We start from the raw sequence: 24,443 nt of genomic DNA on the forward strand, positions 1-24,443 counted from the left end.
CTAATCGAGGGGAGTCTCCCTCTTGACCATGTCCGACAGAGATTTGCACCAATATGTCGCAGCTCCGCTACCGCAGCAAACGCCGCTGTTGGCTGAAAAACAAACCCATGTGTTGAAACATTTTTCTTAACATGTTTTCTAACTTTTTATCCATGGGCTCTTTAAACGACGAACTATCCTCAAGAGGAATCGTCGTCCGCTTCGCGAGCGTAGAGATAGCACCATCCACTTTAGGGACAGTCGCCCATAGCTCGAGCTGAGAGTGCGAAACGGGGAACAGCTTCTTAAAGGAAGAAGGGGAAAAGGAAGAACCTAATCTCTCCCATTCATTCTTAATAATGATAGCCATCTTAATAGGAATCAGGAAAGTCTAAGGCACCACCATGTCCTCATATACTTTATCAAGCTTAGGAATCGAAGGTTCCTCCGGTAGTTTTGGTTCCAGAACCTCGAGAGTAGCAAGCACTTGCTTCAGCAAAAAGCGCAAATTTTCAATCCTAAATTTAAAGTCAGGCTCCTCCGCAGTCGGAGCTTTAGATGACATAGACTCCGACCCAGAAGGAACGTCCTCCGAAGAGTCAGAGTCATCCTCGTCAGCGGATAATCTTTCAGAAATATCCATTGGAGTATATGACCCCTGGATCGGATCGCCATATTTTACCTTACGCTTGCGTTTAGCAGAACGTGGTAAGGCACTAATCACCTTAGACACCGCCGTTTGCAGTTGATCCGCAAAATCTGGCGGCCAACGGATCTCTCCGGTAGGAGAAATGGTCATGCCCTGGGGTGATGCATGTCTAATCGGAGATGAATGTAGGGAATGCACCTCACGGGACAGGGAACCCTCAGAGGTGGACAGCTCAGTAGTACTAGACATCCTATTCTTTCTAGATGTCGTAACTTTATCAAGGCATGTGGAACATAGTTGAGCAGGCGGATATACCACAACCTCCTCGCAATAAACACAGGTATGAGACTTTGTTAAAGAGGGAGTACCCTCCAATGCGTCTGAGTCCTCCATAGCTTACGTCTTTATTATGGACTACATCTATATGAAAAATGGCACCTTTATAACCTCCAATGGCCGGGGCACTCACCACCTCCTATGATCCGGACCACAGAAACCGTTTTGTCTCCTGCAACCGCCGGTCAAGCAGAGAAAGTTGAATAGGCCACACCCGGTCAGAAGGAATGCCTTGCAGGACCGCCCCTGCACTAGGGAGAAAAACGCACCAAATTGGCCGCACAAATACTCCTGGAAATAAAACTAAAAGTCCACCCATTGCCAAAGCCTCATCTTACACATATCGCAGCAATGACACAATAAACAATATTATGTACAGACCCCCCCCCCCCCTGTTCAATAATCCCCCTGCCAGGGATATTAACCCTTGATTCTATAAAGACAAAAGGTTTCACACTGTGACCCTGTCTTCTGCGTTATCATTATGTGTATAAAAAATGAAACGATCTTACCAGAATCTATGCCATGGAACAGGAACACGGCCTCTCAAGTGTGACAGTGTAGTAGCATCGCTCCTGACATGGACTTGAGTGTAGAAAGCAGGCAGTGAAACTCGTCAACACTGATTGCTTATGGAGCTGTTAGAATGAGTCGGGATATTTCGCAGAAAGACTCTCCCTGCATCTCCAGACTCTAACTTTCACTCAAGCTCTCACTGAAAGGCTGACAGGACTACTTAAAACTCTAGTCCCATTCTGAAGAGTACTACCCTCCATAAGAGACTACTCCAAATCTTCCGAAACTTCTCTGCCAACCTCCTGTGACAAAAGGCAAATAATGACTGGGGGATGAGGGAAGTGGGGGAGGTATTTAAGCCTTTGGCTGGGGTGTCTTTGCCTCCTCCTGGTGGCCAGGTACTTAATTTCCACAAGTAATGAATGAAGCTGTGGACTCTCCTCCCCTTTAGATGGAAATGAGCCACAAAAATGGGGTGGAAAAAGTGAGAGAAAATAAGAGTTAGTAAGGGAAAAAATATCAAAGGGACATTGTACTCAAAAATTTTCTCCCCTTTGATGTGTTAACAATGGTCCATTTTACTTACTGGAGTGTATTTAGGCCTAGATTACAAGTAGAATACTAACTAGTGCTTTTGCTAGAGCGCTAACTGCGCTAGCGGTAAACCTTTTGTGCTAGTTGGGTTGCGCTGGTATTACGAGTTGAAAGTAAAAACTTATCCCACCAGCACTAATGCCCCATAGAAGTCAATGGAACAAAAAAACACACACCCTTCTCGCTCGTTAACTGAATCGCCATAAGATCCTTACTCAAATAACCCCTAAACCGCCACATAGCCCACCGCAATGTCCACACTACACTATTAACCCCTAAACCGCCACACCCCCACATCACAAAGTATGCACTACACTATTAACCCTAAATTGCCAGCCTCCCAACCCAAACAAAACCTCTACACTATCAAAACCTAATCCACCAGCCCCCCACTGCAAAGTTAAACACTACACTATTAACCCCTAAACCACAAGCTTCCCACCGCAAAGTAACACCTTTTTTTTTTTTTAAAGGTAGTTAGGTTTTTTTTTTTTGTTAAAGGTAGGGTTAGTTTATTTTGGGTTAACTTAGGGGGTGTTAGGTAAGTGGGTTATCTTGCATTGGGGGGGCACGCGGTTTAGGGGTTAATAGTGCAGTGTTTTACTTTGCGGTGGAAGAAACACGAAGAAACAATTTCCCATACATTTAATACTCTACAGTAGATCATTTTGAACATATTAAGGGAAATCAAATTTTACTGTACAGTGTCCCTTTAAAAACAAGAGTGAGACTTATGAAGAGTTTGGGGACAATTAGGGATTAGTAGTACATAAGCAAATAAAAAGGGAAGAGAAAAAGCAAAAATGATTATGATGGGGCAGCATTATCATCTCCTAAAATAGCAAACCCAGCATAAAAGTGGTGTTTAACATGGGTTTAACATGGGTAACTGGAAAAAAAAATTTTTTTCCATGGTTGGGAAAAATAGATAACATATCCCAGCCAAATTATTTTCAGTGTTGAGAAATAAATATGAGATATATTTCTAGTTAGTGAGATGTACTGAACCATACTATACCGCTGCGGAATCTGTTGGCGCTCTACAAATAACCTATAACAATAATAATAATAATAATAATACTATATCTAGAATTCATGTGAAGAGACTAATTTATAATGTGTGCTGGGTTCTTTTTTAAAGATAGTGCTGCATTATGCTTGGCCAATAAAGATTATTTCTCTGAACATAGTGTCTAGTGAACTAAATAGTCATCATGTTATTGCCCATCATTTAAAAGAGAAATCTACTCTTTTTTTTAATTATTTCTCCTATATACATATTTTATTTCTTGCCAAATGACTATTTCAGCTCTTTTGTATTTTATTGCTCTACACCAAATTTATGGCTATTAAACAAATATTTTGTAAAATCATCCAGTGGCACATGTATAGATTTATGTACGGTTGCAGGTACCCAGTATCTGCTATTAGTCCTTCCAGATGTTTTGTTTTCAGCTGAGGTCACCCCAAAGCTCCACTGTTTCCTGGGGGGCAACAAACTATGGCACACATTGTTACTTCTATTTTTCCTGGGGGCTGCAAAAACTAGTGCAGAATGCCTCATGTAGCACTTGGGCTGCCAGTTGTCTATCGCTGATTTAGATATTCACGTAACTACTTATTAGAAAGAGGGTATTTTCTTATTTTAAGTAAGCAATCTCAAGGGTGTGTGGATTTATTTTTGGCTAAGAGAAAGAAAGTTTTACTGCTCTTTTACATTTATAACTCTAGAACTGGTGCCCAAAAGGTAAGAAAATTGCCATATTTATGCTAACCAAGAAGAGCGTCTCTTCTTTCCATTGCTTATACCTAGAATCAGATTCTAGGCATGTGCCCAAGCTGGGAGTGCATTTGTCCCCTTTTGTCCCACTCAAATTGTGAGCAACTAAAAAAGTGGTCTGTCAAAACAGGGCAGCTTGTTTTCAATTACTGACATGAACATGTGATCCCTGTACTAAGCAGCATCAGCTACTTCTGTGCCCTTCGACAGCTGATTCTTACACTCTCCGCCACTTCTGAGCTTTTGCTTGTGGTGATTGACAGGCCCTTCTCTCATTGGAGTGTGTAATGATTTATTACGTAATCAGAGAGGGCGTGCCGCCTTAAATCTTAGCAAAGACTGTTTACTCAGACATGTAACTGTTCTTTGGTCTCAGGAGATCTGTATAAGTATTAAACAGTAGCTAGATGGCTCTTTAGTCAAATGTTTTCACACCTAAATGAATGCTTGGTAGGGCAGATGTATCTAAAATGTGTTCTACTGCAGTGTACGTGGTCACTAATCTAAAAAACTTTATGGAAATTTGTCATTTAACTGTAGGAGTATCTAATAACAAAAAAGTTAATTCAGAAGCCAAAAATAGTTTAAAGCAGAGGTTTAGAGGGATATTAAAGAGAAAATTAAACTTTCATGATTCAGATAGAGCGTGCACTTATAAACAACTTCACTACTATTATTTAACTGCTTCTTTCTCTTGGTATCTTGGTATGCTTTGTTGAAAAGCATACCTAGGTAGGCTCATAAGCAACAATAGAGCTAGCTGCTGTTTGGTGGCTGCACATATACCTTGTCATTGGTTCACCTGATGAGCTCAGCTAGCTCCTAGTTGTGCATTGTTGCTTCTCCAATAAAGGATACCAAGAGAATGAAGCATATTTCATAATAGAAATAAGTTGGAATGTTGTTTAATATTGTATGCTCCACCTGAATTATAAGAAAATAAAAAAGGTTTCATATTCTTTTAAACATTAGCATACTACAGTATATAAAGACTACTGTTTTTAATTTGAAGCATTCTGTTGCTAATCCTAACTTCCCTTTGTACTCCGAACATACAGGGAACGCATCATATTACAAGGATACTTTACAAATTCGATTGCATGGGTCTTCAAATATCCCAGGCCAACTGACTCGTTAAATGAGGACATATTGTAATGAATGTTACGTTCTACAAAGAAAAAAGGAACAAAAAACAATTAACCTACAGCAATACAAAGTTGTAATTAAAATGTATTATGTATTAAACAACACAGTTATACATAAGTTCTAAAAAGAAACGTATTTTAAACCCTATGATTTCCGGTAATAGCAATATGTTGATCATCAGGGGGCCTATTTATCAAGTAGGCTCGCCAGAACAGCAGTTATGAAGCAGCGGTCTAAAGACCGCTGCCTCATAACCTGTCCGCAATTCGAGTACGATAGGGTTGATTGACACCCCCCTGCTGGAGGCCGATTGGCCACGAATCTGCAGGGGTCGGCGTTGCACCAGCAGCTCACAAGAGCTGCTGATACAATGCTGAATATGGAGAGCGTATTGCTCTTCGCATTCAGCAAGGTCTGTCGGACCTGATCCGTACTGTTGTTAAATAGGCCCCCAAGAGTGGATATGATACCCTGTAATAATTTAATGCTTCCTTTTTTTAAAAAAAAAAACATTTTTATTTATACACCAATTACACCAACACCAACCCTGTACTAATGTAACTCAGCGCATTTTCAGAGGGAAAGAAAGGAGATATGCATTGTTTTGAAATGACTTTCAGTCTGTGTTGCATCCAAAGGGTTAATCATACAGAGACATTCTAAAGAAAACATGCTCTAATTTGTTATTACATGTAACATTAATATTAGGAACCCCTGAATGGGACTTTACCTAAATGTTTTAACTCCACAAAGGTTTTCTTTTCTCCAAATCTACTATTTAGAGTGTCATAGCTTTAGCATAAACATGTTAATATGCTACAATAAAGTTATGTTCCTCCTGATGTACCATAAGGAAAAAAAAATTATGATAGCTTGTAATAGCTGTACAATTCACAGTGCATAATTAATACAGTAAATGATATGAGAACTGGATTATATAACATCCAAAATAATGATTTATGTACAGCCTGAAAGAATCATTTCAAAGTAACCTGTTTTTGTCTTCTTACAAAACAGTGAACTCCATGAATTCTTTCATAATTATGTAGCACCCCCTTGTGGATATTTTCTTTAGTGCAGCTTAATTACTGCTATAATGTAGTTCAATTGCAGTCCTCAAAAGCACGTACATAATTTTGTCCTATCTATTTGCCATACAGTTGAAAGTCATTGCATTATTTCAGTACAAGAGCATTAATGATGATAAGCCATCTAAGTGAAGTGGACTATTTATGAAGCTATCCTAAGAATTTGTTACACTTACATTTAATTATAAAACATTGGAAGCCTTGACTGGTCTTCTGGTTCTTATCCACCCAAAGTAAGGAAGACAGAAACTTTAAATGGTTACTAAACCCAAAATATAATTCTATAAAATATGGTTGACTGTAAAAAAAAACCTGTTTATTTTGCCTGCTTTTCCTGATATTAATTTTTGAAACCTGTGTTTTTCAACCCCCTAGACAGGATGAATAACATTGGGCAGATTTTATAAACCTCTTCTTGTAACATGCCTAATAAGTGCAGGACCTCATTTATATCTGTCCATGACTGGCCCCAGTAAAGGAGATAAGATAAAAATGCAACAGAGGTTTTTCAAGGGGTTGATCCTGAAATGCAAAAACAATGCATATTTTGATTTAAAAAAAAAAAAGAAAAAAGTTTTGAATGATTTAAAAGTGTTTATTTTCACTGTGGATCATTTTCAAAATAGTGCTTAAAAAGACATTGTAGTGCAAAAATGTTTGTGGAAATCTATCAGCCAGATTATGAGTGGCGCGCTATTCGCTCAAACACAGCCAGAAGTAAACTTTTAACGCGCGCAGGTTAGCATGCATATTACAAGTTGAAAAAAAATTGATTGCTTGTGAGTGAAACTTCAGGACTTTGGATAATGTGACTGCATTAACGTCTTTTCCCCAAAGACATCAATGGAGTACGCAAACTGGAAAAAATTTAAAGACTTATCACTGGTGCTTTAACCCGACACGCATTAGACCAACTGCACTATCCCGAAGTAAGTTATGAATATTTTAAATCCCAATGTTCTTCACAAAAAAGCCATTTCTATTTATTTATATATATATATATATATATATATATATATATATATATATATATATACTTACCGGCCACTTTATTAGGTACACCTTGCTAGTACTGGGTTGGACTCCCTTTTGCCTTAATTCTTTGGGGCATAGATTCAACAAGGTGTTGGAAAAATTCCTCAGACATTTTGGTCCATATTGACATGAGCATCACGCAGTTGCTGCAGATTTGTCGGTTGCACATCCATGATGCAAATCTCCCGTTCCACCACATCCCAAAGGTTCTCTATTGGATTGAGATCTGGTGACTGTGGAGGCCACTGGAGTACAGTGAACTCATTGTCTTCCTCAAGAAACCAGTTTGAGATTATTTGAGCTTTGTGACATGGTGCATTATCCTGCTGGAAGTAGCCATCAGAAGATGGGTAAGCTGTAGTCATAAAGGGATGGACATGGTCAGCAACAATACTCAGGTAGGCCTTGGCGTTTAAACGATGCTCAACTGTTACTAAGGGGCCCAAAGTGTGCCAATAACATATCTCCCACACCATTACACCACCACCAGCCTGAACCGTTGATACAAGGTAGGATGGATCCATGCATTCATGTTGATTACGCCAAATTCTGACCCTACCATCTGAATGTTGCAGCTGAAATCGAGACTCATCAAACCAGGCTACATTTTTCCAAGCTTCTATTGTCCAATTTTGGTGAGCCTGTGCGAATTGTAGCCTCAGTTTCCTGTTCTTAGCTGACAGGAGTGGCACCCAGTGTGGTCTACTGCTGCTGTAGCCCATCTGCTTCAAGGTTCAACGTGTCGTGCATTCAGAGATGGTATTCTGCATACCTTGGTTGTAAATAAGTTATTTAAGTTACTGTTGTATTTCTATCATCTCAAACCAGTCTGCCCATTCTCCTCTGACCTCTGACATCAACAAGGCATTTTCGTCCACACAACTTCCGCTCACTGGATATTTTCTCGTTTTCACTGTTAACAGTTTTTTAAATACTCAGATTAGCCCGTCTGGCACCAACAACTGTGCCACATTCAAAGTCACTTAAATCCCCTTTCTTCACCACGTCTAGATGCCTAAATGCATTACATTGTAGCCGGTGAGAGTATATATATATATGTGTGTGTGTGTTTTGTATATATATATATATATATATATATATATATATATTTATGCATATATATAGGTATATAGGTATATACAGATATATATTTAAGAATGCATTTTTAAAAATGCATAGAACATTTTCCCCTATGAGAAGAACATTGGAATGTAATAAATAAAATACAGTACATAAACAGAAAACACATTATTAAATATTAAATTAATAAATTAATTTAATGTTTTAGGTATTTTTCTACTTTGGAGTGGAAAGGGCTCTAAAGTATAAATACATATGTATATATGTGTATACATGTGTATATATATGTATATATATATATATATATATATATATATATATATATATACACATGTATACATATACACATATACATATATACACATATAAACATAAATACACATGTATACACATATATACAAATGTATATATACATACATGCACATATTTAGACATATATATGTATGTATACATTGTAACCCCTTCCATTCAAATAACTTGTCATACACTGTATACCTTTTAACCCTTATAACACTTTAGTTTAATGTATTTGTGTTGTGTTTGGTGCATCTTTATATTTCACACTAACCTATTACGATATCCTGACAAGGGCAATTTTAGTTTGCACTTGTGTGGCTGTGTTTACTTTCATATTGTAGTACGAGCACAATATCACGTGCGAGCTAATGTTAGCGTGCCACTTGTAATCTAGCCTTATGTGTTTGAACTCCACAAAGGGTTAAACACATAGGTAATATTCTGCACAAGAATCACTCGCTTTGCATTCTTTAAGCTGAAGACAGTGATTGGTGGGGCCATGCAAATGCTGATTTAAACATGCTCACCAGCTGTTTCCTGCTTGGGACCTGCAGTTGTCTGTGGGTCTTGGGTGGAATTGTAACTGTGCTTAATCCCTTTGCAGGGTTAAACACATAGAGTTCCGTGGTGATTAATGGAAAAATGACATTCACTAACAAAATAGAGCATTTCATGTTTGCACTGCAATATCCCTAAAATTGCTGATTTTTAATGCCCCCTGCAGTAGCGGTTATAACAAGGGAAGGAAGGTTAGCACTTTAATTAAAGGGAAAGAAAATATACTTAGTTTACATAGTAGTATTTTAGAGGGAAATTAGGAACGGCCAATGGGGAAATACACATGAAACAGATCTTTTGCACTTTCTAGACACCCTGGAGGACATTTAATACGCAGCGGATACTACTTTCTCTGTGCAATGTTTCCGGCTCACGGGAAATAGAAGTTAAGAAGCAGTAGTCGTAAGGTGGCGGACTTCAATAATCCAGATCCGATATGATCAGAAATATTGACACCCCCTACTAGTGGCCGATTGGCTATGAATGTGCAGGGGCCGGAATTGCACAATCATTTCACCAGAAACACTTGTGCAATGTTAAATGCTGACAGCGTATGCTGTCGGCTTTTAGCGAGGTCGAGCGGACATTGAATCATGTCCGCTGGACCCATAGTAAATCTACCCCCTTCTCTACATAATGGACCTTTTCTCAGCTATCATCGCTAGGCTCTGTACAGTTTAATGTTTAATGAGAGAAATAAATTAAATGCGGTTTATTTTACCTTCTGCCACTTTGAAGCCTTGAAACTTTACAGGTTGAGCATAGTTGATCATTGTTGACAGAAATGGATGAATATTAGTTGTAGCGCCTACATATTTATAGGATGCCATCCAAGCTTGTTCATCTTCAACCGTTATTGCACCCTATAAAAAGAATCATTACGTAGTAATAATAATAATATTAATAATAACATAGACAAAACATTAAAGGGACATGAAACCTTACATTTTTGTTTCATGATTCAGATAGAGTATATAATTTGAAACTATTTTCCAAAGTATTTCCATTATCAAATTTGCTTCATTCTCTAGGAATCCTTTGTTTCCTCTCTCGGAATCCTTTGTTGAATGAGCAGCAATACATCATTGGGATGCAAGCTGAACACACTGAGTGAGCCAATCACAAGAGACATATATGTGTAGCCACCAATCAGCAGCTAAGTACCAATAGCGCATCACTGCTTCTCAGCCTGCATACGTATGCTTATCAATGAAGGGTACCAAAAGAACAAAACAAATTAAATAATACAATTGGAAAGTTGGTTAAAACTGCATGTTCGATCTAAATCATGAAAGTTAAATGTTTACTTTACTGCCCCTGCACTACACTGATATTCCAGAGAAAAGCTAGATAAATGATAGAAATACTATAATAGACTTTAGGGGTAAAATTACAGTGTGATTGATAGATAGATAGATAGATAGATAGATATAAACAGGCAGATAGAGAACAGTGTAGTTACAGCAGTCAGTTACAATGCAGATGCAAAGGGAAGTTACATTCATTATATTGTGATTGTAGCATAAAATGACATAAATTGATGCTATTGTTACAAATAAATCACAAAAATACTTCTTGCAATTACAAATGATTACCTTTTTATTGTTATTTTCTTGTTCAGCGTCTTCAATAGCCTAAAAACCATAGATAATATTAGGATACACAAAGTATAGTTGTTTTACACAACCCCCCCCCCTTGTCACATACAGATAATATGCAAATAAATATAACATGAGTCAACTTTCCTAATTGATTTTCCAATATAGGTCTTATATCTATTAAAGATCAAACTGTATAGGACCCTAACCATAGCTAAAGGGTAATAAACCCAATTTTTTTCTTTCATGATTCAGATAGAGCATGCAATTTTAAGCAACTTTCTAATTGATTCCTATTATCAAATCTTCTTTGTTCTCGTGCTATCTTTATATAAAAATCAGGAATATAAAGTTTAGGAGCCAGCCCATTTTTGATTCACAACCTGGGTTAATACTTTCTTATTGGTTTGCCACCACACTATCCAGGGTTCTGAACCTAAAATGGGCTGGCTCCTAAGCTTTATATTCATGCTTTTTAAATAAAGATAGCAAGAGAACAAAGAAAAATTAATAATAGGAGTAAATAAGAAAGTTGCTTAATATTGCATGCTTTATCTGAATCATGAAAGACAAAATTTGGCTTTAGCATCCCTTTAACCTCATGGGCCCGATCCGATATGCAGCGTCGCCCGCAAAAGCTGGCGACGGTAAATTTTGCGCTGGTTTGGTATCACATATACGCCGTAACCTAGAAGTTACGCTCGTATATTTCTGCCTTCGGCCGTAGTTTTTTGGCCCATAGACAGGTATACCAAACCAGCGCAGTTTGGTATCCAATATACAGCGTAAGGACTTACGTGGCAAAAATGGAGAAATCTTACTCCATTTTCACCTCGCCACAAAATGCAGGCGTAGTAAGCCTTACGCTGAGTATTGGAGCCCCGTAGCTCCCTAAACTGCAAAATAAAACCTAACACACCTAAAACACCTAACGCATGCGCAATGTCTATCTACCTGTCAACCGCAATCCCCTGCCGCAATCCCTAATAAAGTGTTTAACCCCTAAACCGCTGCTGCCGGACCCCGCCGCCACCTACATTAAATGTCTAACCCCCTAATGTGATCCCCCTACACCGCCGCCACCTACATTAAAATTATTAACCCCTAATGTAATCCCCCTACACCGTCGCCATCTATATTAAAATTATTACCCCCTAATGTGAGCCCCCTACCCCGCCACCACCTATTTTAACTATATTACCCCCTAATCTAATCCCCCTACACTGCCGCCACCTATAATAAATGTATTAACCCCTAATCTAATCCCCCTACACCGCTGCCACCTATAATTAATGTATTACCCCCTAAAATACTAAAATGTCCCTACCCTAAACTAAAGTACATATAGCCCTGAAAAGGGCCTTTTGCGTGGCATTGCCCCAAAGTAACCAGCTCTATTACCAGCCCTTAAAAGGGCCTTTTGCAGGGTATTGCCCCAAAGTAACCAGCTCTATTACCAGCCCTTAAAAGGGCCTTTTGTAGTTTAAATAAGTGGCGGCGGGGTAGGGGGCTCACATTAGGGGGTAATAATTTTAATATAGATGGCGGCGGTGTAGGGGGATTACATTAGGGGTTAATAATTTTAATGTAGATGGCGGCGGTGTAGGGGGCTCACATTAGGGGGTTAGACATTTAATATAGGTGGCGGCGGTGTAGGGGGATTAGATTAGGGGTTAATAATTTTAATATAGGTAGCGGCGGTGTAAGGGGGTCAGATTAGGGGGTAGTACATATAATGTAGGTGGCGGGGGTAGGGGGCTCACATTAGGGGGTAATATAGTTAATGTAGCTGGCGGCGGGGTCTGGGAGCGGCGGTTTAGGGGTTAATACATTTATTGTTAGGAGTGAGAGGGGGGATTGCGGATAGAGGGATATACGTGTCGGGCTATGTTTGAGAGGTGTGTTAGACAGTTACGGGAGATTTTATAATTTAGTCCATTTTTGTAGGTGGCGGCAGTTTCTAAAGTGCCGTAAGTCACTGGCGACTCCAGAAATTTGTACTTACGCAGATTTCTGGACATCGCTAGTTTGTCAGACTTACGGCACTTTAGCATCTGACAGCGCCGTATATGTGATAGCTTGAGTTGCGAGCTAAAACTACGGGCGGCGCAGGTTTCCACGCTTGCGCCGAAACCTGCGCCGTATAACGGATCGCGCCCCAGATGTTTTGTTTGCAAATCTAGATTTTATAAAACTGTTAAATATGCATTGGATTCCACAAATTACAGTAAATGAAAAACATGCATTATCTTTTTTGTAATAAAAACAGTAATTTAGTTTATAGAATTGCTAATTAAAGGCAGCTTTAGAAAATGTCCAATTTCTGACACTCTTATGTGACAAAAGCAGCCAATCATGACTTCCGTAGCTCAATAAAACTGGTGCTCTTTGTGTTTGGATGTATTGGCTAAATTCATGTATAAATATATAAAACGTGTTTTAATAGAAATATATAAGATTTTATAAGACATCTTCACAAATGTAATGAGCACAAAATGATGCACTAATATTAATACATTGCAGAATACAATTATGTTTATTCTTTCATGATGCAGTTTTCCACAAAAAAAAAAACATTTAAAATTGTATCGTTAATTCCCATTGGTCTGCCCCATGTCCAGATATGCAATATAATTATTACACAATGCCACACTATACAGCCAACAGTTCAAGCACCAACAATCGGGTGTAATCTGGTGCAGGCAGTAAAGCCAGTGATGGAACAGGTAAAGATCAAACTACTACCTATTTATTTTGTAAAACTGAAAACCCTAAATGTGACAGACGCATTAAGATTAAAAAAAGAATTCTAGATTTTTCATGATCTAACTGTTATCCAATTATAATGGCAGCATGTACCTTTTTTGCATTATTTATGGCAATTTCCTTTTGACTGAGGTCATCTGCTGAAAGCTCGCTTCCAAACTTGAACTCTGGATGTGCTTCCTCTTCTTGATCAGCTAAATAAAAGCCAACATGCAAAAAGTTATTATTTCCCAGTGCATAAATAAAAAATAAAATAATTTAACAAGCAATGCAGTCTGTCATTATAAGCTAGAAACATATTTTATGTTCTACTGTTATGCTATTGCAGCGTGAGAAGCAGGATGGCAATCCTGTGATAATGATTTAAAGGGACATTAAACACTTTCAGATGGTAATATAAAATGATAAATCTTATATATATAAAAAAAATCTGCAATATACTTTCATTTTTAATTTTGTCTCTTTTTCCTGTAATTGCATTCTAAAATTGTGAGTTTTTCAGCTCCTGTTAGAAATGGAAGTGCAGAACAGTGTTATATCCCACATAGCTATTGGCTGCTCACTCTAGTGACCTATTTATAACTGTCCCTAATTGGCCACAGCAGAGAAGGTAACCTAAGTTACAACATGGCAGCTCCCATTGTTTTATAGACACTAAAACTTTACACTTATTTTGTTAATATTTAAAAAGCTATTGAAACTTTAAAAATACGTCTATATGTTATTCTCAGACTAATCTTTTCTTTGAATGCATCATTCTATCTAGCATTTATTTAGTGTTTAATGTCCCTTTAAAAGAACAGCCTAGTCAAAATTAAACTTTCATGAATCAGATAGGGCAACTTTCCAATGTACCTTTATCATCATTGGAAGCTAAACCTAGGTAGGCTCATATGCTTAATTATAAGCCCATGAAGGCCACCTCTTATCTCAGTGCCTTTTGACAGTTTTTCACAGCTAGACAGCACTAGTTCATGTGTGCCATATAGATAACATTATGCTCACTCCCGTGGAGTTATTTATGAGTCAGCACTGAGTGACTAAAATGCAAGTATGTCAAAAGAACTGAAATACGGGGGCAGTCTGCAGAGGCTTAGATACAAGGTAATCACAGAGGTAAAAAGTATATTAATATAACTGTGTTAGTCATGCAAAACTGGGGAATGGGTAATAAAGGGATTATGTTTCTTTTTTTAAGCAATAACAATTCTCGAGTAGACTGTCCCTTTAAGTTGTTTTATTCATTCATATGCTGGAAAAAAGATGGAAGCCGAGTTTAATTTGTTTGAAGCTTTATATGAGAAGAATCTAGCTAGGGTGTTAATTAATTAATTAATCAATTATAGCAATATATTATAAAGTGCTATATCCTTACTTTATACATTATGCACTATACCACTAACAAATTATATTTCTAGTTCTTTGAAATGCCTAACTTAACATATCTGCATATCCTAATTACAATGTTCAGTCACTGAATACATATTTAACTATTATAGGTTAGAGTGGCAGCTCTTTAATTATCATAAACAAATATAAGTTAATAGCTTTATAGGCCTGGTGCCAGGGACTCTATGATCCAATAAGATTAATACTTAATATGGAAAATCATAATACTGAACCTTACACATATCTGTAAAGCAAAAAGTAATAATGTAAAAAAACAGAAACAAAATCTTATGGTATGTCTATGAAACATCCAAATTATAAAACCTGTAATTATAAATACAATGCAAAAAAGCAGAACACCTATGATTGCACCTTAAACTTTACAATGAAACATTAGTAATTGTCATTATTATTAAAAAATCCTCTGTGCAAATGACACGTATATGCATTAGTTACACCAATCTCTTGGTTACGTTCGCTGATTATGTCTCACAAGAAAACCGGCACTTCAGGATTAACACCCTCCTTTAAGTATCAGCAGCGCAAGAAAATATCAGGTCATTCGGTTTCTCTAGACATAGAATAACGCACATATAAAGTATTCAGGCACTCTGGGGTTAATTGCATGCCGGAATCTATAATGCTGACTATAACTTGTGCAACCATGGCTTGTGTGATTATAAGTTCTTAATACTGCAACTTTTCAACGTTAAATGCAATGAGATTTGACTTGATGGTAATCAGTATTCATCTGGAACCACAAGGCAACCAGGATTATCACATCCGCCACAGAGTGAATCATACACTATTTCACCTTGTCTTTATATCATCAGTCAGAGTATGGTAATGTGTTAGTCCACACTGAGTGCCTGAGGATAAAAGCATTGTAGTAATGGCAATATTTTAAAAAGGGATCAGTTGTGCAATCGAAATGATAAAAAGGGTTGAAATCAGTGTTTTTCTGTAAATCTCTGTGGGAAGCGATGCTTTTCTGATACTGGAATTTAAAAAAAAAAAATCATTGCCATCTACATTATTAGATGTAATGTAAATGATCCCTTTACACAGTATTGTATGGAAATACAATTTACAAGTGTCATCAGAAACTTAACCCCTTTTGTTACAATACAATAATGAAACTAGGACATGAAAAAACATAAATTATGCTTACCTGATAATTTCATTTCCATCTGTATGAGGAGAGTCCACGGCTTCATTCCTTACTTGTGGGAATACAGAACCTGGCCACCAGGAGGAGGCAAAGACACCCCAGCCAAAAGCTTAAATACCTCCCTCACTCCCCTCATCCCCCAGTCATTCTGCTGAGGGAACAAGGAACAATAGGAGAAATATCAGGGTATAAATGGTGCCAGAAGAACAAACAAAAGTTTTGGTCCGCCCAACTGAGAAAACGGGTGGGGGCCGTGGAAATGATCAGTTAAGCATAATTTATGTTTTCCATCTTAATATGAGGAGAGTCCACGGCTTCATTGCTTACTTGTGGGAAACATATACCCAAGCTCTAGAGGACACTGAATGAAAATAGGAGGATAAAAGAGAGGCAGACCATATTCTGAGGGCACCACAGCCTGCAAAATCTTTCTCCCAAAAGCTGCTTCAGCTGAAGCAAACACATAAAATTTGTAAAACTTTGAAAAAGTATGTAAGAAGGACCAGGCAGCCGCCCTACAAATCTGCTCCATAGAGGCCCAAGAAGAAGTCACAGGTCTAGTTGAATGAGCCGTAATCCTCTAAGGAGGCTTATGTCCCGCTGTTTCATATGCTAAGCAGATAATGCTCCTCAACCAAAAAGAGAGGGAAGTGGCAGAAGCCTTCTGCCCTCTTCGCTTCCCAGAATAGACAACAAACAATGCAGAATCCTTCATAGCCTGAAGATAGAATTTCAAATCTCGAACCACATCCAAATTATATCGTTCTTTCTAAGAAGAAGGATTAGGACACAAGGAAGTAACCACAATCTCCTGATTGATGTTGCGATCAGACACCACCATAGGGAGGAAACCCAACCCAGTGCGAAGAACAGCCTTATCATCATGAAAAACTAGGTAAGGATCACATTGCAAGGCCTCCATCTCAGAGACTCTGCGTGCTGAGGCAATAGCCAGTAGAAAAAGAACTTTCCAAGACAGTAACTTAATGTCAACCGAATGCATGGGCTCAAAAGGAGCCCTCTGCAAAACCTTAAGAACTAAATTTAAACTTCAAGGAGGAGCGGAATGTCTAAACACAGGCCTGATTCTGGACAGAGCCTGAACAAGACTGCATATCGGGAAGCTCAGTGAGCCTCTTGTGTAATAACACAAATAGCGCAGAAATCTGTCCTTTTAAGGAACTAGCGGCAAGTCCTTTCTCCAAACCGTCCTGGAGAAAGGAAAGAATCCTGGATACCTTGACCTTATGCCAGGGGAATCCACGTTCGTCACACCAGAAAAAGTAGGTCCTCCACACCTTATGATAGATGCGACAGGTAACCAGCTTTCTTGCTTGAATGAGAGTATCAATCACTCTCTCAAAAAAAACTCTCTAAGCTAGGACTAGGCATTCAATCTCCATGCAGTCAGCCTCAGAGAGTCCAGATTTTGATGAACAAAGGGATCCTGTTCCAGCAGATCCCTGCAACAAGGTAACCTCCATGGAGGAGATGACAACATCCCCCCCGGATCCGCAAACCACATCCTTTAAGGCCACAATGGAGCAATTAGAATAGTTGAAGCTTGCTCCTGCTTGATGAGGGCCACTACCCGAGGTAGAAGTGGTAACGGTGGAAAAATGTAAACTAGGTTGAACCCCCAGGGCACTGCTAAGGCATCTATATGTTCTGCCTGAGGATCCCTGGCCCTCGCCCCGTATCAGAGTAGCTTGGAATTGAGTCTGGACCCCATGAGATCTATCTCTGGCATCCCCCATCTGTTGCAAATCTCCGCAAACACCTTGGGATGGAGAGATAATCTCCGCAAACACCTTGGGATGGAGAGATCATTCTCCCAGATGAAACAATTGTCTGCTGAAAAAATCCGCTTCCCAGTTATCTCCACCCGGAATGTGGATTGCTGACAGCGAGCAGCTGCGGGCTTCTACCCATTACAGAATCTGAGATACTTCCCTCATGGCTATGGAGCTTCTCGTCCCCCCCTGATGGTTGATGTAAGCCACCGAGGTAATGTTGCCTGATTGGAATCTGATAAACTGGGACAAACCCAGAAGAGGCCAAGCCTTCAAAGCATTGAAGATCGCTCAAAGTTCCAAAATGTTGATCGGGAGAAGCGATTCCTCTCGAGTCCACTGGCCCTGTGCCTCCCTGGCACCCTAAACAGCTCCCCATCCTGATAGACTTGCGTTAGTAGTCACAATCTCCCAGGATGGTCTCAAGAAGGATGTCCCCTGGGACAGGTGATCTGGACAGAGCCACCAAGAGAGCAATTCTCTCGACTGGTTGTCCAGAGAAATCTGTTGGAATAGATCCGAGTGATCATGTTCCATTGCCTCAGCATGCACAACTGAAGAAGTCTGAGATGGAACCTGGTGAATGAAATGACATCTATGTTGGACACCATGAGGCCAATTACCTCCATACACCTGGCCACAGATGGTCTTAAGGAGGTCTAGAGGGCAAGACAGTTTGAAGCAATTTTGCAATGGTTTCTGGTCTGTAAGGAATATCTTCATGGATATGGAATCTATTATCATGCCCAGGAATTCCACTCTGGTACTGGGAACCAGAGAACTCTTTCCTAAGTTTATCTTCCATCCATGAGATTGAAGTAGAAGCAGCAGAGCTCTTGAATGGTCTTCTGCCAGCCAGCAGGACAGAACTTGGACCAGGATGTTGTCCAAGTATGGAGCTACTGCAATACCCCTGGATCTTGCCACAGTGAGCAGAGCCCCTAGAACCTTCGTAAAAAAACTCTTGGGGCAGTAGCCAGACCAAATGGGAGAGCCACAAACTGGAAGTGTTGGTCCAGAAAGGCGAATCTTAAGAACTTGAAGTGATCCCTGTGTATTGGTACATGAAGGTAAGCATCCAAGTCTATTGTAGTCATAAACTGTCCCTCTTGAACTAATGGCAGAATTGACCTTATCGTCTCCATCTTGAACGATGGCACCGACAGAAACTTGTTTAATCACTTTAGGTCTAGAATCAGGCGAAACGTATCCTCCTTCTTTGGGACCACAAAAAGTTTTGAGTAGTATCCCAGACCTCTCTCTGCTGGAGGTACTGACACAATCACTTCTAGGGAGGAGAGATCCCTCATGCACCCTAGAAAGGCATCCCATTTATCTGGTCTTGAAGACAGGTATGATAAGAGGAATCTGCCCTTGGGTGGATAAGATTTAAAACCTATCCTTTAACCCTGAGCAATGACCTCCAGAACCCAAGGGTCTTGCACGTCTCCCAGCCAAGCCTCCACAAAGAGAGATAGTCTGTCCCCAACACGATCCAACGATGGATCGGGGGCCGCCCCTTCATGCCGATTTAGTCTCAGTGGGCTTCTTGTTCTGCTTGGACTTATTCCAAGATTGAGAAAGTTTCCAAGTTTCCTTGGACTGATCCTGCTTCGTGGAGGGCTGCTGGCGTTGGGATTTATCAGAACGAAAGGGACGAAAATTAGGACCCTGCCCTTTAGGTTTGTGCTTCTTATCCTGCGGTAAGAAGGCACCCTTGCCTCCAGTGACCGTGGATATGATAGAGTCCAGTCCTGGACCGAAAAGAACCTTTCCCTTAAATGGAATGGAAAGCAATCTAGATTTTGAAGTCAGGTCAGCGGACCAAAACTTCAGCCACAGAGCCCTACGGGCCAGAACAGAAAGGCCTGATGTCTTGGCATTCAAGCAAATAATCTGCATGTTAACATCGCAAATATTTATGAATTATTAAACAAATTAGCTACCCTCAAGGCCTTAATTCTTTCCTGCATCTCATCGAGTGGAGTCTCCACCTCGATCATCTCCGATAGAGAGTCACAACAATATGTAGCGGCTCCAGCCACCGCAGCAACCGCCACTGCAGGTTAAAATAAGAACTGTGCTGAAACATCTTTCTCAACAGAGTTTCTAATTTCTTATCCATGGGCTCCTTAAATGATGAACTATCCTCAAGCGGGATAGTGGTGCGCTTAGCAGCACCACTGTAGTATTTCCAATCTTTTTTTCTTTATTCCATGACACAAGCACAGCAATAAAATAGAATGTTCTATTTTATTGCTGTACTTGTGTCATGGAATAAAGAAAAAAAGATTGGAAATACTACAGTGGTGCTGCTGTGATTTTGTTCATCAGAAAAGTCTGGTAGTAAGAGGGCCCCTCCCGAAGGAGGATTAGTCGTGCAATGGGGAGCTGCATGTGTAATCGGAGATGATTGCAGGGAATGCACCTTTCGGGACGGAGACCCCTTAGAGGTGGACGGCTCAGTTGTACTAAACATCTTAGTCTTTTTAAATATAACTACTTTATTAAGGCATGTGGAACATAGTTAAGCAGGTGGGTATACCGTAACCTCCTCACAATAAAAACAGGTATTAGCTCTTGGTAAAGAGGGAGTACCCTCTAACGCAACAGAGTCCTCCATAGCTTGCACTTTTAAAATGGACTATCTCAAAAGTAAATGGCACCTTTATACCCCAATGGCTGGGGCACTCACCACCTCCTATGACCCAGGCCCCACAGAGAAACCTCTTCTTCTCCTGTAAACCACACAGTCAGGAAAGAGGAAGTTAATGAGGCTACACCCGGTCACATGGAGTGCGATGCAGGACCACCCCTGCTGCAAGTAGAAAAGCACACCAAATTGATATGTTGCGAAGTTATACAAAACAAAAGGAAAACCTGAATGTTCCCACATCTGCCAGAGCCTCATCTCACACATGTTGCAGCATAAAACATAATAAAGCAAATTATGTATACATCCCCCCTGTTCAATAATCCTCTTCTGGAGATATTAACCCTTGATTCCTTACAGATAAAGGAGTCACACTGTGACCCTGTCTTCTTACGTTATCATAAGATATAAAATGAAACGATCTTACCGGAATCATCACCGTGGAACAGACACACAGCCTCTCAAGTTTGACAGTCTTGTAGCATTGCACCTGACATGGACTTGAGTGATAGAAGCAGACAGTGAAACTCGTCAACACTGATTGCTTAGGAGTTGTTAATACGAGTCTGGATGGTTCCGCAAAAAGACTCTCCCTGCATCTCCAGACCCTAACATTCATCAATGCTCTCACTGAGAGGCTGACAAGACTACTTAAAACTCCAGTCCCATAGAGAAGAGTACTACCCTACATAAGAGACTAGTCCACATTTTCCGACACTTCTCTGCCATCCTCCTGTGACGAAGGGCAAAGAATGACTGGGGGGATGAGGGGACTTTGGCTAGGGTGGCTTTGTCTCCTCCTGGTGGCCAGGTTCTGTATTCCCACAAGTTAGGAATGAACCCATGGACTTTCCTCATATTAAGATGGAAATAAACCAATAGAAGCTCGGGAATTGTGAGTATATTGTACATATGTATACAATGTTTTATTTATATGTATTTTATTGTATGATGTTATATGTATTTTAAGTCTTGTTTTGTTTTAAAAATTGTGGTACTTTTTACTAAATAAATACATAAAAAACATGTTTTACACAGTTCCAATTTGAAAAAAATATATTTGGAAAACTAGAAAGCCATATTACCTTCTATAAAATATTAATATCATGAACATGAAATGTTCTTCCTTAAAAAATTGATTGTTAAAGTGCAATGAGTAATACACATAAACACACACATATATAAAAAAGGTCTACCCCCGATGTTTCCGGTTTCCTGGAAACATAAGTTAAGAAGCAGCGGTCATAAGACTGCTGCTCTCCTCCGCTTCCTCTGAGGTGGTGGACTGCAATCATCCCTATAAGATACGATCTGGATGATTGACACCCCCTGCTCCGACTGGCCGCGAATGTGCAGGGGGCGGCTTGTGCAATGTTAAATGCCGATAGTGTATGCTGTCGGCATTTAGCAATGCTGGGCAGACATGAATCGCTGCAGCGAGTCATGTTAGCCCGGCATTTGATAAATCGGCCCAATAGACTTATTAAACTGTATAAATTAAAGCTCAACATAACAAATCATATATTGCAAGTTCTATTAATAAAATCTTGTTAGAAATACCGTTTTCTATTTCCTCTTCAATGTCATCTTCCAGAATACTAACGGGAGCTACTGTTTCACCGGATTCCATCATACTTTTTAACGCCTCAAGCTGTTCTGTTGAAATAAAATTCAGTCATTAAATAAGATTGTAAAAAAAACTAAAACAAAGTGCCAAATATTTTATAAAAAATGTGACAATTTGAATAAAGAGATTTATGTATATATAAGGTTTAGTGAACTGAAGGCCCTGGGGCCACAGTGGGCCCTCTCCATGGCATTTCATATGACTTTCAACTCCAAACTGAATATTGTATGTGTTGGATGCAAAGGAAACATTTCAAAAAATGTATGTAATATTGGTAACATTCCTGATGTTTATTCTTAGAGATGTAGAAGCCAGAGCAGTGAGAGAGATTCTGTATGTATATGTTTCTGAATGTGTGCAATAATATTAGGTACGTCATGGCACTATAATGGTACATGAGAAAGTCAAAATAAATAATATACCGTTGTTATATCATCCCTGTTTTGTTAATATGAGTATGGGTTACATTTTAGTTTCAATTAGAAATTGAACCTCCATGTAAGAAAATTACCCCTAACACATATCACCAGACAACTGCTAGATTTCCAAAATGTGACCAGCACTTTTATATTATACACAGAATAATTTCTGACAGACTATTATACAGTCATGGCCAAAAATATTGGCACCACTTTGCCCAGGAAACTGTTGTAATTACAAAGGTTTAGGAATTCTCATGTTTATTTATTTTGTTTGTATTGGTATGAAACTAAAAAGTGGGGGAAAAAAGCAAAATCTGACACATTACACGCAAAACTCCAAAAATTTACTGGACAAAATTATTGGCACCTTCTCAAAATTGTAAGAAATAACTGCATTCCAAGTTTGTGATGCTCCTGTAATTTGCAATTAAACTCACCTGTATCAATTAACAGGTGCTGACAATATAGAAATCACACCGGCAACCAGTTAAAATGGTAAAAAATGTACTCAACCTTTCTGTTGTATGTCTCTGTGTGCCACACTGTGCATGGAGAAGAGAAAGAGCAGCAAAGAATTGTCTGAGTTTTTGAGAACAAAAATTGTCCAAAAGCATTGACAATCTCAAGGTTACAAGTCCATCTTCAGAGATCTTAATGTTCCTGTGTCCACTGTAAGCAGTTTACAGCCAATGGCACTGTAGCTAATCTCCCTGGACGTGGCTAAAAGAGAAAAGTTGATCCAGGGTACAAATGTGTCAGCTAATACTATATGTCACCATCTGAATGAAAAGAGACACTATGGTAGGAGACTCAGGAGGACCCCACTGCTGACACAGAAACATAAAAAAAGCCAGATTGGAGTTTGCCAAAAACTTACCTGAGGAAGCCAAAATCCTTTTGGGAGAATGTGCTGTGGACAGTTGAAACAAAATTACAGCCCATCATTCTACTGTTTTTAGAAAAAGAAATGAGGCTCTAAAAGAAAAGAATACAGTCCCTACAGTCAAACATCATGGAGGTTCACTGATGTTTTGGGGTTGCTTTGCTGCTTTAGGCATTGGATGTCTTGACTGTGTGCATGGCATTATTCAATCTGAAGACTACCAAAGAATTATGTGGTGCAATGTAGGCCCAGTGTCAGAAAGCTGGGTTTCCATCAGAGGTTATGGGTCGTACAGCAGGACAATGACCCAAAGCACGTGTCAAAAAGCACCCAAAAATGGTTTAAGACAAAGCGCTGGATCTCAATCTCATAGAGTGCCTGTAGAGAGATCGCAAAGCAGCAGTTGGGAAAAGGAACCCTTCCAATCTGAGAAACCTGGAGCAGTTGGCGAAAGAAGAGTGGTCCAAAATTCCAGTAGACATGTGTAAGAAACTCATTAATGGTTACGATTGTTAGCAATTGTTTTCAGTTATTTTTTCCAAGGGATGTGCTACAAAATATTACATTGAGGGTGCCAATAATTTTGTCCAGTCCATTTTTGGAGTGTTACGTGGAATGCGTCAAATTTGGCTTTTTTTCTCCACTTTTTTTGTGTCATACCAATACAAACAAACAAAATAAACATGAGCAGTGGTGTCGCTACAGGGGGGCTAGGGAGGGCAATTGCCCACCCCATGATTATTCTTTGTCCCCCCATGTGCCCCCTCGCCACTGGTGCTTTCATTAATGCTCGAGTGTGAACTGATATAATATCTATGTTTTAAATGTTTATGTTTTTCTTTGTTTTGGCCGGCCGCCAGTGTTTTTTATTTCAACCCCCACACGTGCCTCACCATGCCTCGTGCCGGCTCTACATTGCTGCTATTTGCTCCTCCAGTTCCAGCCAGCCCTGGTCACGTTCCTACCAGCACAAGGTACATGACCGGAGACTGGAGAGGAAGAGGGAGGGGTCAGCGAGCAGGCACTGTGTACAGGACAAGAGCTAGAGACTATGAGCATGGGAAGGAGCAGCACTAGCAAGCA

At 39.5% G+C, this 24,443-nt stretch overlaps 1 protein-coding gene across 1 annotated transcript in view; it reads right to left on the reverse strand.

Annotated features, from left to right (window-relative positions):
- Positions 1-24,443, reverse strand: part of PLCB4 (phospholipase C beta 4) — a 788,735-nt gene that overhangs the window by 149,282 nt on the left and 615,010 nt on the right. Inside the window, 5 exon segments of the mRNA XM_053712158.1 lie at positions 4,938-5,022; positions 9,780-9,921; positions 10,654-10,692; positions 13,516-13,616; positions 21,989-22,084. Coding sequence (XP_053568133.1) covers positions 4,938-5,022; positions 9,780-9,921; positions 10,654-10,692; positions 13,516-13,616; positions 21,989-22,084 — 463 coding nt within the window.

The sequence above is a fragment of the Bombina bombina genome, chromosome 4 (genome assembly GCF_027579735.1).
Source record: "Bombina bombina isolate aBomBom1 chromosome 4, aBomBom1.pri, whole genome shotgun sequence".
NCBI classification, from domain to species: Eukaryota; Metazoa; Chordata; class Amphibia; order Anura; family Bombinatoridae; genus Bombina; species Bombina bombina.